The sequence below is a fragment of the Dipodomys merriami genome, unplaced genomic scaffold (genome assembly GCF_024711535.1).
Source record: "Dipodomys merriami isolate MVZ:Mamm:240054 unplaced genomic scaffold, mDipMer1.0.p SCAF_70, whole genome shotgun sequence".
NCBI classification, from domain to species: Eukaryota; Metazoa; Chordata; class Mammalia; order Rodentia; family Heteromyidae; genus Dipodomys; species Dipodomys merriami.
Window position 1 is genome coordinate 3,128,608 of NW_027206291.1, and position 15,523 is coordinate 3,144,130.

A 15,523-nucleotide genomic window follows, 5' to 3' on the forward strand; every position below is an offset into this window, starting at 1 on the left:
GAGCGCTCTACCACTTGAGCCACAGCGCCCCTTCCAGGAACCCCACTTTCTGCACGGGCATGATGCCCCAAATGTACACAGCACCAAGGCAACAGAAAGTGGCCCGCTGGCTGTGGCCACAGTGAGCAGCCCCGGCCCTCCGTGGTCCCCACTGCCTTTCCTCCCAGGACTCAAACCCCAGCTCAGCAAACAGATGAGCAAATGACCAGGTCTGGGCCGGCAGCCCGGGGGTGGAACGTGGCGTGGCGCAGGGCCCGGGGGACGGGCTGCCCTGGAACAGGGCTGGCGGCCTGCTGGGGCCAGTGAGGAGGAGCAGAGTGCTAGCCTCAGGCATCACCTAGTGTGGACCCACCCCACTACCCACATCCCAGCCCCACCCCGCCCACCCTCTCCCTCAGCGCAGGGCTGCTGGGGCAGGAGAGGGGCACCGAAGCACACACCTGCAATGCCAGCACTTGGGAGCCTAAGGCAGGAGGATCAGGGCTAGACCCTGTGTCAAAAAAAAAAAAAAACAACACCACCAGCTGGGCTGTCATCCTAGCTACTCAGGAGGCTGAGATCTGAGGATCGTGGTTCAAAGCCAGCCCAGGCAGGAAATCCATGAGACTCTTATCTCCAATAAACCACCAGATAACCGGAAATGGTGCTGTGGCTCAGGTGGTAGAGCGCTCGCCTTGAGCTGAAGAGCTGAGGGACAGCGCCCAGACCCAGAGGAAAAAGAACAAAACACCATAACCAAGAGATGCCCAATGGTATCCTGTCAAGGCTGAGCTGTGACCCCAAAACACAAGACGCGTGTTGAAACATGGCGTCTACAATCTCAGGACCACCCTATGTTCGGAAGCGGGTCTTCTAAAGAGGAGACTAAAGGCTGGGAAGGTGGCTCAGTGGTAGAGCGCTTACCTTGCATGCCTGAGGCCCTGGGTTCGATTCCTCAGCACCACATAAGCAAAAAGAAAAAAGCCAGAAGTGGCGCTGTGGCTCAAGTGGTAGACTACTAGCCTTGAGCTGAAGAGCTGAGGGACAGCGCCCAGATCCAGAGTTCAGGCCCCACGGCCAACCAAAAAATAAATAAAGAGGAGACTAAGGTAAAATGAGGTCACAGTCCTTACAGGAGGGGCTCACACACCCATCGCAGGAAGACGCGCGGAGAAGGGGCCATGAAAAGTCACGGGGGCCGGGGGGACCCCGCAGCCCTCCCACAGGCTCAAGGCCATGGCTGCTGGGTGTGCTGCCGTGCCCACCCTGCCCCGTGGCTGCGGCAGAGGCTGGGTCCGCAGCTAGCTGATGCCTGGGGCGACCACTCTGGTCCTCCTCACTGGCTGGTCAGCGCGGTCAGGACAGAACTACAAACCTCGCTAGCCTGAGGGACGGGAGGCACCATGACAAGACCGGCCGCTCGGGCTGCAGCTGGCTGGCTGGTGGGCTCTCAGCTGAGCACAGCCCGGGAGGCATGAGCCGGTGCCCGAGCCCGGCTCAGCGTCTAGTGACTAGGGAGGGACCTGGCTGGTTGAGGCACAAGCCGCGGCCGGGGTGCAGGTGACCCCTCCATGGCCAGCGGGGACCTGGCCATCTGCGGCTAGGACCTTGGAAAAACGGGGGTCACAGCATCCGGGTGAGAGCAAGTTGCCAGGTGCCCCAAGTTCAGCAGAGGCCAAGGTTGCATCTGTACCCCCCCCCCACACACACTTGCTTTTTGTTAATAAAGTTTTATTGGCACACAGCCATGGGCATTTGCTTCTCCACCCCCCGTGGTGAGTTGAACTCGGGTGACAGACTGTGGGCAAGCCAGGCGCGTGCTTGCTGACAAAGGTCAGAGGGACAGGGGCAGCGGGAACAGGGTGGGGACAGCCAGCCAGAAGCTGCCACTGTGGGGAGGGGAGGTGGAGCCCCGAGGCCGGGGTGGAGCCGGGAAGGGCAGGCTGGGACTGCCAGCCACAGTCTCGCTGGGGTGGAGCAGAGCCCCTGGACCGCACGTCAGGGGCCGTATAGGATGGGGCACAGCATCCTGGGGGGAAACTGAGGCTCAGCCAGACACATCTGCCCCAGGTTATGCCCAGCACGGGCCAGGGCAGGACTGAACCAGAACCATCAGGGCTCAGGCCCACCATCCTTCCTGGGCCAGGCGTGGTGGGTCCCCAATACCACCCAAAATGGCAGGCCTGATGCCCCTGGGGGCCACGGGTGTGGGCTGCACGGCGCGCGGCGGAGTGCGGCGGCCCGGTGCCCCAAGTGCCCGAGGTGCAGGCTGCGGGGTCCCCGGCGCCTGTGTGGGCCGCAGCCAGCCAGCGAGCAGGGCCTGGCCATCCCGCGCTAATCAAACAGAAATGTTCACCGCGCACCACAATGTGCCGGAGTCCTCGGAGCTTAACAAGAACAACAGTGCAGAGGCGTGCACTGGGTCCACAATCAGATGGCACGATGGAGAAGGAGGCAGTGTTGGGGGAGGGGCCCTGGCAGCCCCTGGGAGGCAGGAGGCCCAGGCAGGGGGCTGGGGCAGGAGAGGGACAGGCCTAGGCCTCTGTGGGGAGGGCAGGGCCAGTCCAGAACAGCCTCTCAGGGAGGCCTGTGGGGCCTGGGCAGGAGTTGGGCCACATTCAGAGCTCTGGAGTCCTGGCTCTGGGGGCCCCAACAACGGGGATGGGCATGGACAATGGGGAAGCCTTGGGCGGTCAGGCAAAAATAGCCTGGGAGGGGGCGGGACAGGACAGACTCCGCCCACCCCCAGCCACCCCCCCACACACACACAGAGCCGAGACTGTGGGTCCTTGTCAGGAAGGAGAAAGATTTCCAGACAGGGACTTAAGAGATCAGGGGCCTTTGTGAGGGAGGAGGGAGGAAGGAGAAGAGAGGAGGGAAAAAAGAGGGGGAAAAAGGGAACAGGGAGGAGGGGGTGGGGAGGGTCTCAGGCTGAGCAGGTTGCCTGCCTAACCCCACCATGTGAACCTGTCTAGTGACAGGTTGGGGACACCTGGCCAAGGGCTGCTGCTTTGTTAAAACCAGAATAACCATCACAGTAAAAATTAAACAGTGCAGAGAGGCCAATCGCGGTCCCCAAGTCCTCGCACTCTGCCAGTCACTGTCCACTTCCTGACCATTGCTCAGAGAGGCTCATGTGCCTGCCTGAAGTCACACAGCAACAACTGCGGGGGTGTGAGCTTAGGTTGGGCGGCACCTGCAAGCCGAAGTCCTGCTGTGGGAAGGGAGAAGGCAGAGAGGGCAGCCGGGGAAATTCCTTGGTGCCCCAGCTTACCCCAGCAAGACCAGCCCAGAGCCCAGCTTACCCCAGCCCAGAGCCCAGCTAACTCCAGCAAGACCAGCCCAGAGCCCAGCTTACCCCAGCAAGACCAGCCCAGAGCCCAGCTTACCCCAGCAAGACCAGCCCAGAGCCCAGCTAACCCCCCAGCAAGACCAGCCCAGAGCCCAGCTAACCCCAGCAAGACCAGCCCAGAGCCCAGCTTACCCCAGCAAGACCAGCCCAGAGCCCAGCTAACCCCAGCAAGACTAGCCCGGAGCCCAGCTAACCCCAGCAAGACCAGCCCAGAGCCCAGCTAATCCCAGCCCAGAGCCCAGCTTACCCCAGCAAGACTAGCCCGGAGCCCAGCTTACCCCAGCAAGACCAGCCCGGAGCCCAGCTAACCCCAGCAAGACTAGCCCGGAGCCCAGGCAAGTGACTCAGAGCACTGCCTGCCTCTGTTCGCCCTGGGTTTCGGGGAGCTGCCTCTCCCTGAGCCCCTCCTTGGGACCTGACCTGCCTGGAAGGAAGTTACCACACACGGCCGCTTCTTCCAGAGCCATGAGCAGCTCCCAGGCTGAAGGCTGGGTGTGGCTGGCCAGGGATCAAGGCAACATGGAAGAAAACATGGCCAGGAGAAAGTGTGGGAGCACCAACTGAACCCCTAGATCAAGCCAGACCTGAAGCCAGTCTACTTCCCAGACGCTGTAATGACAGATAGGCGCTGTCTTTCTCACATGCCGGGAGCGGGGCCGTGCCCTTGTAAGTGGAAGATCCCCGCTGAGGTAATGCGTGAGGGTCTCCACCTGGCACCGCTCCCCCGTGCGGCCCCGGCCCTGGCCCTGGTTACCAGCTGGGCAAGGGAAATCCAAAGCGGAGTTCAAGGCCGCCTATTTTGTCCCCAAAGCCCAGGGCCCGCACCCCCCCCCCCCCGGGAGCCGCGTACCTCTCAGGACGGTGAGTTTGGCATGGACGGTGATCTCCCCGACCGAGTTCTGGGCCACACACTCGTACACGTTCTCGTCCCGGGGTGTCCGGAGCGGCTGGATCCTGAGCACGGCTCCGGAACTCTCGTCAAACTCGATGGTCTGCGGGGAGGGTGGGCGGGTGAGGCTGTGTGGGGGGCCTGGGCATGTGGTGCAGTGTTCCGGGGTGGGGTGGGGGGCTCTGGGACGCGGCCTCCCCGCACCACTCACCTCGAAGCGCTGCGAGTTGACCTTCTTGCCCTTCTTGTTCCAGGTCACCCGAGGCTTGGGGTCGCCCGCCGCCTGGCACACAAACGAGGCCACGCCCCCCGACACTCCGATTTGGTCCTTGGGTTCTTTGATAAATCTGGGCGGCTCTGGGGGTTCAGCAAAAAGACGGGGAGCTGTTGGGGTACCGGGGTGGCTCAGACCCTGAGGGGATCACACACCGGCCCTGCCCCCCACCCAGCCACGGAGGGACCACGCAGGCCACGGAAGGGCTGGAGGAAGAGGAAGGGGAGGAAGGTGCAGCCACAGGCAATGCGTAGATGCAGCACCCCTAGACACCCCGGTACAGGTGCCTGAGACTCTGGGACCCCCAGATTTAGACTGTGGAGGCCTCCAGTGGTGACCAGCTGAACCCTAAGACTAGGAGAAGGTAGTATGATCTTACTTCCTTAGTGGGGAACCGGAGGCCCCACACAGGGTGGCAGCACTGGAACCCAGAGCTCCAGTGTGGGCTGGCGGCGGGAGCTGGCAGCCATGTCCTTTCAACCAGGGCAGAGGCCCAGCCGTCACTGCCTGACTCCAGGGACACTGAGGCAGGGGCCTGGCTTAAAGCAGACTTGTATGCACTCACTCAGGGCTGGCCCGGGGCGTAGGGAGACCCGGCCGGGCAGGGCAGGGCAGGGCGCACAGAGTAGTCATGGGTGTGTGTAGGGGGGCATTGCCCGTCAGGGAAGCGGGCATCCAGTGCTGCGCATGCGTGGAGGGAGTTGCGAGGGACGGCCGGGCGGGCGCGGCCCTGCACTGGCACCCTGAGGGCAGCTTCCTGCCCAGGTGCCTCAGCTAGGGGTGGAACTGTAGCACAAGAAACTGATCTTGTGCAGTGGAACTGTTTCACAAAATGAACAGGTTATACAGGAAAGAAAGAAGCCCGGCACCAGTGGCTCACGCCTGTCATCCTAGCTACTCAGGAGGCTGAGATCTGAGGATCACGGTTCAAAGCCAGCCGGGCAGGAAAGTCCGTGAGACTCCTATCTCCAATAAACCACCAGAAAACCAGAAGTGGCGCTGTGGCTCAAGCAGTAGAGCACTGGCCTTGAGCTGAAGAGCTGAGGGACAGCGCCCAAGCCCAGAGTTCAAGCCCCACGACCGACAAAAGAAAGACTGTGGGCGTTTCCAGTTTTAAGCGTGGCATTCTGGCTGAGGCAGGCATGGTTGGCCCACGTGGAGCCTCTGAGCGCCTCGTGCCAGGACAAGGAACCTCACGGTTCTCCCAGAACACTCGGGACGCTTCCCCTGGTGCTTTGGCTCCTCTACACGTGGCTTGGGCCGTCTGGGAGCTGAGCTGAGCGGGCCGGGCCTCGCGTCCCTCGGCGGGTGCGGCTGTAGTCAGGCGCAGGGCGGCGGCCCTTGAGTTGGGGTGGGGAAAGGACAGCACTGAGGTGCACTCCCCCCACCCACCGCCCGGCTGCTGCGGCCTTCGGTCCCCAGGGGCCTGGGACTGTGCCTCGGGTGGCGGGGTGACCCTGTGCCACTCCACCCGGCAGGCCTGAGCTGTGCTGTCCACTCCCGGGCGGGGACCCCGCGGTGGCCAGGCTCCTGGGTCCCCTTGCTTTCTGAGAAGGGGAACCCTGGCTCTCCTGCCTGCTTGGCCCTGGGCTTGGGAGGGGTCACGCAGGCCTTCTCCCCATGGCACCCCGTTAGTAAATGCCTGAGCGTCCTTAGAGCCCCCTCAGCACACCCACCCCCCCTTTTTTTTGTTGCTTTTTGTCGGTCATGGGCCTGAACTCTGGGCCTGGGCGCTGTCCCTCAGCTCTTCAGCTCAAAGCGAGCGCTCTACCACTTGAGCCACAGCGCCACTTTCGGTTTTTTTCTTTTTGCTTATGTGGTGCTGAGGAATCGAACCCAGGGCCTCAGGCATGCAAGGCAAGCGCTCTACCACTGAGCCACAGTGCCACTTCCAGTTTTCTGGTGGTTCATTGGAGATAAGATTCTCACAGACTTTCCTGCCCGGGCTGGCTTTGAACCATGATCCTCAGATCTCAGCCTCCTGAGTAGATAGGATGACAGGCGTGAGCCACCGGTGCCCGGCCCACCCTTCTTTTTCTGGACTAAGGGGCCCGGGGTGGCTGCGAGGCTGGGAGGCAGGTCCCAGTGCCCAGCCAGCACAGACAGCCTGTGCCCTGCAGATGGGGGGCAGGTCTGCACCCGAAGCCCCAATCCAAAGGTTGAACCCCCCCCCTTGCAGTGGCAGACAGTGCCCAGACAGGACTAGGGGTCCCCACAGAGCCTGCACTGAAGCCGCGGCCTCCCGCTCCAGGCAAGGCTTGGCCCCATTTCTGTTTTTCCATTGCAGATTCCATAGAAGTGCTGGTGCCAGAACTGGGGAGTCCCCCCCCTGCCTGCAGCTCTCTGAGAAGGCCTCCCAGACCAGACAGTCTCTGCAGCACCTTCCTCCCTAGGGATGGAGCCTCGGGAGCCGCCCGCCCCGGCCCCCACCTGGCTGACGCCCGTGGGCACCGTCCTACAGGCCAGGCCCCTCCATAGAGCCCACCAAAACCAGAACCCGGGCTCAGACCCCCAACACCCCAGCCACGGGGACAGGGAGGAGGTCTGAGTCAGTATCACTGCCAACACCACACAGACCACAGACAAAGTCCCCAAGACACAGCAATGCTGACCTTCAGAGCCTCAGGGTCACCGGCCAGCAGTCACAGCCATGGTCCTGGCACCCACCCTCACCAGCCCAGGTCCTTCTGTGGCCACAGGGCCTTTGCATAGACTGAGTCTCCTGCCTGGGACACCTGCCCTCTGGATCCTCACAGGACTATTCCCTGAGCTGTGAGGTCCTTCTGGAAGCTTCTTCCACCATCACCATGGACAACAGCCGGGGAAGGGGCCTCTGGCAGGACCCAGATCCCAGCAGGAGCTCTTTTAAAACTCATTGAGGGGGCTGGGAAGGTGGCTCAGTGGTAGAGCGCTTGCTTTGCATGCCTGAGGCCCTGGGTTCGATTCCTCAGCACTACATAAGCAAAAAGAAAAAAGCCGGAAGTGGTGCTGTGGCTCAAGTGGTAGAGCAGTAGCTTTGAGCTGAAGAGCTGAGGGACAGCGCCCAGGCCCAGAGTTCAGGCCCCACAATGGACCAAAAACAAAACAAAACAAAAACAACAAAAACCACTGAGGATCTGGCTTAGTGGTAGAGTGCTTGCCTAGCATGCATGAAGCCCTGGGTTCAATTCCTCTATACCACATACACAGAAAAAGCCGGAAGTGGTGCTGTGGCTCAAGCGCTAGAGTGCTAGCCTTGAGCAAAAGACGCTCAGAGACAGTGCCCAGGCCCTGAGTTCAAGCCCCAGAAATGACAAAAATAGTAAATTAATTAATTAAATTAAAACTTACTGGGCTCACAAGAGCTCAGACTGTCAGGGTCACAGACAGGATCTGAACTCAGCTCCCTTGGACTCAACTGTGCAGCCTCAGTCTCCCCCACTGGCAAGGGGGCCGTGTGGTGAGCCCTACAGTCCCACATCGAACCCCAGGCCGAGGCCGTGCATGTGTTACCCGGTGAGCAGAAGCCAGGCTGGCGGCTGCCGCTGGGCAAGGGGTTTCTGTGTGGGGACACAAGGACCAGCATCGATGGGGGGGGGGGCGCTAAGGCATCACCGGGTGAGGCCCCGGGTGCTCAGAAACATCCAAAAACACACAGGAAGACCCTTGGCAAAGAGCGGCCCCTCTGAACCCACATGCCGTGCCAAGGCAGGCCAAGCCCTGTGCAGGAGGGCCGGGCGGCGTGGGCCGGTCCAGAGACGGCTTTCTGTTGCTCATCCCCAGGAAGCCAGGAAAAGGTCCTCAGCCAGACACAGTGGCCACCCTGAGACCCAGCCCTCCGGAGCCCGAGGCAGGAGGACCAGCGGGGCTGCCCAGCAAGAACTGGAGTCAAAAGACAAAGCAAGCTGGGCACCGAGGCTCACGCCTGTAATCCCAGCTACTCAGGAGGCTGCAATCTGAGAATCACAGCTGGAAACCAGCCCAGACAGGAAAGTCCACAGGACTCTTTACCTTCAATGAACCACCCAAAACGCGGAGGTGGAGCTGTGGCTCAAGGGGTACAGTGCCGGCCTTGAGTGAGGGAAAGCACCGAGTTCAAGTCCCAAGAGTGGCACAAAAACAAAACGTCTTTCAAGGAATGAATGGAAAGGTAATACTCCAGCCACTTCCTCACTGTGATGGTGACCAGTACCTCAGTTTCCCTAGCCTTCCAGCGGGCACAGGTCAACTTCCTCTGCTCAGGCAGGAGCTGCCAAGATGGACATTACCAAACCCTGCCATGAAGACACGCCGAGGCCCAGCGCACAAGGCAGGCATGCCCCCAGAACGCGGGCCTACTGTGTGCAGCCACGGCCCAGCGCACAAGGCAGACATGTCCCCAGAACGCGGGCCTACTGTGTGCAGCCGCAGCCCAGTGCACAAGGCAGGCGTGCCCCCAGAATGCGGGCCTACTGTGTGCAGCCACGGCCCAGCGCACAAGGCAGGCGTGTCCCCAGAATGCGGGCCTACTGTGTGCAGCCGCAGCCCAGCGCACAAGGCAGACATGTCCCCAGAACGCGGGCCTACTGTGTGCAGCCACAGCCCAGCGCACAAGGCAGGCATGCCCCCAGAATGCGGGCCTACTGTGTGCAGCCACGGCCCAGCGCACAAGGCAGGCATGCCCCCAGAATGCGGGCCTACTGTGTGCAGCCACGGCCCAGCGCACAAGGCAGACATGTCCCCAGAATGCGGGCCTACTGTGTGCAGCCACAGCCCAGCGCACAAGGCAGACGTGTCCCCAGAACGCAGGCCTACTGTGTGCAGCCACAGCCCAGCGCACAAGGCAGGCATGCCCCCAGAATGCGGGCCTACTGTGTGCAGCCACGGCCCAGCGCACAAGGCAGACATGTCCCCAGAATGTGGGCCTACTGTGTGCAGCCACAGCCCAGCGCACAAGGCAGACATGTCCCCAGAATGCGGGCCTACTGTGTGCAGCCACGGCCCAGCGCACAAGGCAGGCGTGTCCCCAGAATGCGGGCCTACTGTGTGCAGCCACGGCCCAGCGCACAAGGCAGACATGTCCCCAGAATGCGGGCCTACTGTGTGCAGCCACAGCCCAGCGCACAAGGCAGGCGTGCCCCCTGCGGCCCACACCAGCCAGGGGTGGGTGCGGACCTGCTGGGTGCCAGGCTGCAGGCAGCGGTGCAATGGGCTGGCATCACCACAGCCTTGTCCACTTCTGAGCCACACCAACTTCTTTTACCTCTAGACCTTCCCATCGGGATGGTGGCTTTCAGTAGTGAACTCCTACATACCCATAAAACCCCATCCCTGACATTCAAGCTTGGGGCCCAGCCTGGGAAGATTTGTTAGCCACGGGTCTGTCACGGATATTGTTCTTTTCCCTTCTGCAGGGGTGGTGAACCCTGAGGTCCAGAGGGGCCTCTGCTAAGCCCCTGCCTCTTTGGAGCCTCAGTTTCCCTCCATGGGCCCTGCAGGCCCGAAAGGGAAGCCTGGTCTGGTGTGAGGAAGCCAGGGACGGTGGCTGCGGTGCTGCTTCCCGGCACCAGCGCGGTTACGCGCCTGGGAGTCTCCAGGCCCTGCATGGAGCAGGTGAGCAGCCTGGCCACGCAGGGGGGTCCTAGCGAGGAACAGGGAGCCCTGGGGGAAGCAGGGGGCCCCAGGGAGGAGTGAGGGGCTCTGGAAAGGAATGGGGAGTCCTGAGGAGGATCAGGGAGTCCTAGGGAGGATGTGGGCCCTGGCAAGGAACCAGGGGTCCCAGGGAGGAGCAGGGGTTGCCTCAAGGAACCCCAGGAAGGGGAACACCTAGCCCTGAAAACAAACACACACCCATTCCCCCCCCCCCAGCTTCTCACCTTCTGCCCCGCAGGCTCCGACCAGCAGCATGAAGAAGAGACCCACGGGCCGCACCACGGACACCATGCCAGGTCCCCGGGTGAGCGCCATGCTTGGTAGCGGCCTCCTCCCCGAAGGGATCGGCCCCATCTCTCACACAGAGGCCACGGCCTGAGCGTCCGAAGGCGCAGCGTCTGCGGAGACAACAGAAGGGCCATGAGGAAGTGGGAAATGTGGAGGCCTTCCTGGAGGGGTGCAGCGGCTAGGAGGAGGAGGAGCGCCCGGTACCCGCAATGGCTGATGGCTGTGTCCCTAAAAAAAAAAAGAACCCTCTTCAGCGGAAAGGTGTGCGATGAGGGCAGGACGGGCCCAGGGCAGAGAACCTCAGGACTGGGATGGAGAGCGCCCCCCCTGCGGTCAGTGCGGCGGCTCCCGCCTGTAATCCCGGTATGGGGAGGCTGAGGCCGGAGGATGGCGCGGCCTGCCTGGGCCTCCTACCAAGATCCTATTGCAAAGAGAAAACCAAGTGAGGCTCTGACTCTCGGAGCATCTCGGGGGTGCCCTGACCCCGACATGTGACTCAGACGGCCGCCGGCTCGCTCTCGCCCACTCGGATGGCTCCCGTGGCCCCCAGCCTTCGCCCTGCTCTCTGCTCTCCCTGCAGGGGGCAGCGCTAGGCCATTTCCCCAGAAAGCTTGGTCAGAGGCAAGCACAGGCTCCTGGCCTGGGCCCCAAGTCCTCTCCTCGGCCACACCCCGTCTCTCCCATCTCCACTTCGGCCAAAGCCAGGCAGGGGGATGGGGGGGCCGGGGATCTCCGAGGCCCACCCGCACCCCACCCAGGCGGTTTCCTGGGTGGGTCCTGGCCATGGCCACAGCCCAGAGCCACCCTGTGATTCTGCCGCCCAAAATACCCTCTGTGGTCACCGTGCCCAGCTCAGGGCCACCCTGAGGCCAGCTGACTGTCACAGCTGACCATGAGTGGCCCAGTGACATCCCAGGGGACAGGAGAAAGCAGGTAGGGCAGGGGCTCAGCACTCACAGTCAGACCACAGCCACACAAACCCCAGATGCACAGTCAGACCACAGCCACTCAAAACAGATCCGCGCAGCCAGCCACATAGTGGCAGGCTCGGGCCACGGGGCCAGGCCTGAGCTCCACCCTGAGTTGGCTTGAGCCAGAGGGTACAGGACACCTGCTCCTGTGGGACCCCAGGCCAGGGAGTCACACACGGACGGACGTACAGTAGATCACACCAGCCAGGTACCACACACCCAAAGCCCACACCCTGCGTGACATACACGCATGCAGCCAGGATGCACACAGCCACGCACAGTCAGACCACGGAGATACTCGTGGACTTGGCCGGGTGGGGGACACGGGATGGACAAGTGCACCCACACCCAGCCCCCAGCCCCGGTGTCTTCAAGGAGGGAGGGAGGCGGTGGCCACTGGGGCTGGGTGACCACAGCGCCTGCCCCGCCCAGGGCCATCTGCGTGGCTGTGGCCACAGATGAGGGTTCAGGCCCAGGTCACTAGAGTCAGCTGGCAGGCTTGAGAGCTGCTTGGGAAACGGAGGTAAAAAAGACTGCCCACATGCCAGGGGCCATGGGTGGGGGTCAGCTGCAGACGGGGGGCACCAGAACAGGAGGTCCCCATCCCAGCCACCTCTGTGGACCTCACGGGAACCCAGGAAGACCCCCCCTCACATCGAGTGGGCACCAGCGGGGCCCACAGGGGCCAGGGAGCAGCCCCCCAAGCCCAGACACCCACCCCACTGCCCCCAGAACAGCCTGGGACCCTTCAGAAGCCCATGGCCCGTCCTTCCTGGCAGATTCCCATGTGCAGTCTGCTCTAGGTGATATAAATACCAGCAAGCCCTCCACCTGCCCACCGGAACCAGCTTCTGCTCATGCTCTGCCCTTCACAGCTGCCAGGGGGCACTAGTGAGCTGAGTCCGATCCTGCCCCTGCCCCTGCCCCCAGCCCTCTAAGGTGCTCACCTCCCTTGAAGTCAAAGCCCAAGACTCCCTGTGACCCACAGGCTTGGCACCAACTGCTCTGTCCCCTTTCTGCCTCCTCCTCGCTACTCCAGCCACACGGGCTCCCTGCAGCTCCTCCACCACTGGGCTCCATCCTGCCCCAGGGCCATTGCACATGCACCCAGATTTAATGTTATTAATTGGCTGGAAAGTAACGACTGAATGGAAACAGGAGTCTCCCCGCGCAAGCAGCAGCACGCACAGGCTGGCCAGGAGCCCCGGCAGGGAGGGCCACAGTGAGCCTGGCGCCCGGCCAGTCCTCCACCTTACCCCTCCCTTAACAACGTGGCCTGGAGTGCTTGCCTGACATAACTGGGATGGGGAAACCGAGGCAGGGGAGCAGTCCTCAGACCCCCAGGGGTGGGGGGGCACTCAAAGGGACTGGCTGTCCACTGAGCGGCAGTGGATGCTGGGTGGCAAGGCAGTGAGCGCGGGTCCCGCCTGCCTCTCGGAGCAGACTGGGGGTCGGCAGGACCGGGTGGCCCCCTCTGGGAAGGGGCGGGTGGATCCCTGGATGAGGACCCCGGGGCTGCACTTGTGAGGGGAGAGGGGGAGCGGCACCCATTCCAAAAGGGCGTGCGCCGGGGCCCGGGTCACGCGATGCGGCTCTGAGAGCCCACGCAGGCAGGCGGGCGGTCCGCGGAGAATAAAGGGGGATTATAGTCCAGGCCAAAGCTGGCAGCCCACAGGCTCTGTGTCACCAGGCGTGTCCCGGCCACCAGCTCAAGTCCATCCTCTTTGGTGCTCGCCAGCCCCTCCCTCCACGCCTGGGCCCAGGAGGAGCTGTCCCTTCCGGGAACCAAGGGTCCAGCCTTCACTTGACTAGCGATTTGCACTGGGAGAGCACAAAGTCTCGGGCATTGCCCCCCCCTCCCGGCAGTGAGATGTAGGGTGCCAGCCAGGCCCAGCCCAGAGAGAATAGTCCCATCTGCTCTGTGCTGGTGATTCTTCCTGCCTGACAGGTGGGGAAACTGAGGCACGCTCATGGAGGAGTGAGCCAGAGCCCATCCTCCTCACCAACCACCCCACCCTGGCGGGCCTGACCTGGGCTGCTTCAGGGGAGATTGGGAGAGGCCCACGGTCTGGGCCGCCTGGGTCACACACCTGCCAGGGCTCCCAGGAAGTCCTTCACAGAGAACACCCTGACAGCAGACCCCAGACCCAGGGCGCAGGCATCCCCACCCCAGGCTGAGCCCCCCACCGAGCCCTGCTCTTCCTCTAAAGCCTTCCATAGGCCCCACCATCCCCAAAGCCTCAGCCTCCAGAGCTGAGATGTCAGCTGAGCTGTGCCTCCCCAGGAAGCCCCCTGGCTGCCCAGGGCTGGGCCAGGACCCTCCGGAGCTTCCTGTACCTTGGGGCGTCTGCCAACCCAGCCCCAGTCCCACCAGAGGGGCTACGGAATGCCTAGGAATGCAACAAAGCCCCTGCAGGCATTGGTCGCCTACTGCAGGCCCGGCTGGACACTTTATGCACGGGAGGGACACTGAGGCTACCAGGCAGGGAGAGAGCCAAGCTGAGCTGGGCTACCAAGGTGTGCCCTCTGCATCTGCTCTGGTGTGTGTGTGGGGGGGGGCAGCCAGGTGAGGCTGGAGGAGGCAGGGGGAGGGGGAGGGCAGCCCTGGGTTCCCGGCCGACTGGGGGAGGTCTGGGAACAGGGAGGAGGGGGCCCCTCACCAGGCCCCGCCGGCCAGCCAAGGGCTGACCCCAGGCCTTCCCTGGACCCCCGTCCCCGGCTTTGTGATTAAAGTCACAGGGGCCCCAGGAGAAGTCCCCCCGGGCTCCACAGACACAACTGCCAGGAGGAAAACTTCGCTGTGGTTTGCGGGGGTCCCTCCCGGCCCTGCTCCCCCGCTCCCGCGGGCCCGGGCCCGGCCCGATCGCCCTGCGCCCCCGGCCCGGCCCCCTGCGCCGCGGAGCCCGCGCTGGGCCCGGCCCCCGGCGGGAGGGGGGAGGGGAGGGGAGGCGCGGGGGAGGGGCGGCGCCCAGCATAACGGTCCGCACTTTGCACTTTTCCGAAGTCCCCGCGCAGGCGGGGCGGGCGGCGCGGGGTGGCCGCGGCCGGGCCGGGCTGGCGCGCGGGGCGCAGGCCCCCCGAGCCGCGGGGGCCGCAGGCTTGGGGGAAGGGGAGGGGGTCGAGAAGCGGACAAAGCCCCGGCGCGGACGCGAGCCCGGGCGGCAGGGCGGTCCCGGGCGCACTCACCCCGCGGCGTGAAGGTCGGGGCCCGCGTCCCGGACGCCCGCGCGACCCTCGGGATCCCTCGGAGCCTCCGTCCGCCGGGCCAGAGCGCCGCGCGCCGCGAGGACTCGGGAGAGGCCGCGGCCCTGCGCTGGGCCCGGGGGCGGGGCGAGGCGCGGGGCGGGGCCCGGGGTGGGCGGGGCGACGGATGGGGCGGGGCCCGGGGTGGGCGGGGCGACGAATGGGGCGTGGCCCGGGGTGGGACGGAGAGTGGGGTTGGGCGGAGCACGTGGAGGGGCGTGGCGGAAACGGGATTGGGTGAGCTAAATGGATGGGCGGGGTCTGGGTGACGCTAAGGGCAGGGTCCCGGCCGGAAGTGAGGTGGGGCGGGGGGAGGCCCCCGGGGGAGCCCCGCCAGGGGTGCGGGGACCCTGAGCGGGGGTGTCAGGGCGCCCCGGCCCTGCGGCTCTGACCGTGGCCATGGCAACGCGTCGGGACCGTGCCGCCTCCCCGGCGTCCGCGCCCGGCTCGGGCTGCGGCGGGGTGCGGGGCCCCGAGGCTCCCGCCCGCGGGGGAACCTGGGAGGGGAGTCCCGGGGCCAAGGCCCCGCCCCAGACACAACTCCCGCGCGCAGGGGTGGGGGGGGCAGATTGGAACCAGATGCGGTGGGGGGCCAGGCCGGGGACACCGGATCCGGACGGGGCGCGGGGCGCGGGGCGCGGGCCGACCCTGCGGGGACCCTCCCCGTCCCGCCGGGGGCCGCGCGCAGGCCCAGCCCCGCGGGCTCTCAGCCCGGGTGGGGTGGGGGTCCTGCACCCAGAGTGACGGAGGGCTTACCACAACGGAAAGCCCGTCGGACTTTTCTGGGGACCCTTCCACCCACCCTGCAGCAGCTGCCCCCCCACGCCCCCTCCTCCACCTCCAGTGCCTCCTCGGCCGGCGGCGGCACACAGCCCCTTTACCCTGTGTGTTCCTCCGTTCCCCACTCTGCACACTGA

At 64.3% G+C, this 15,523-nt stretch overlaps 1 protein-coding gene across 1 annotated transcript in view; it reads right to left on the reverse strand.

The window, feature by feature from the left end:
• Positions 1–15,523, reverse strand: part of Ptprs (protein tyrosine phosphatase receptor type S) — a 73,981-nt gene that overhangs the window by 38,570 nt on the left and 19,888 nt on the right. Inside the window, exons 2-4 of the mRNA XM_070008179.1 lie at positions 10,329–10,502; positions 4,432–4,577; positions 4,182–4,323 (exon numbers count right to left, since the gene is read on the reverse strand). Coding sequence (XP_069864280.1) covers positions 4,182–4,323; positions 4,432–4,577; positions 10,329–10,458 — 418 coding nt within the window. The 5' untranslated portion in view covers positions 10,459–10,502. The remainder of the gene's footprint in view (positions 1–4,181; positions 4,324–4,431; positions 4,578–10,328; positions 10,503–15,523) is intronic.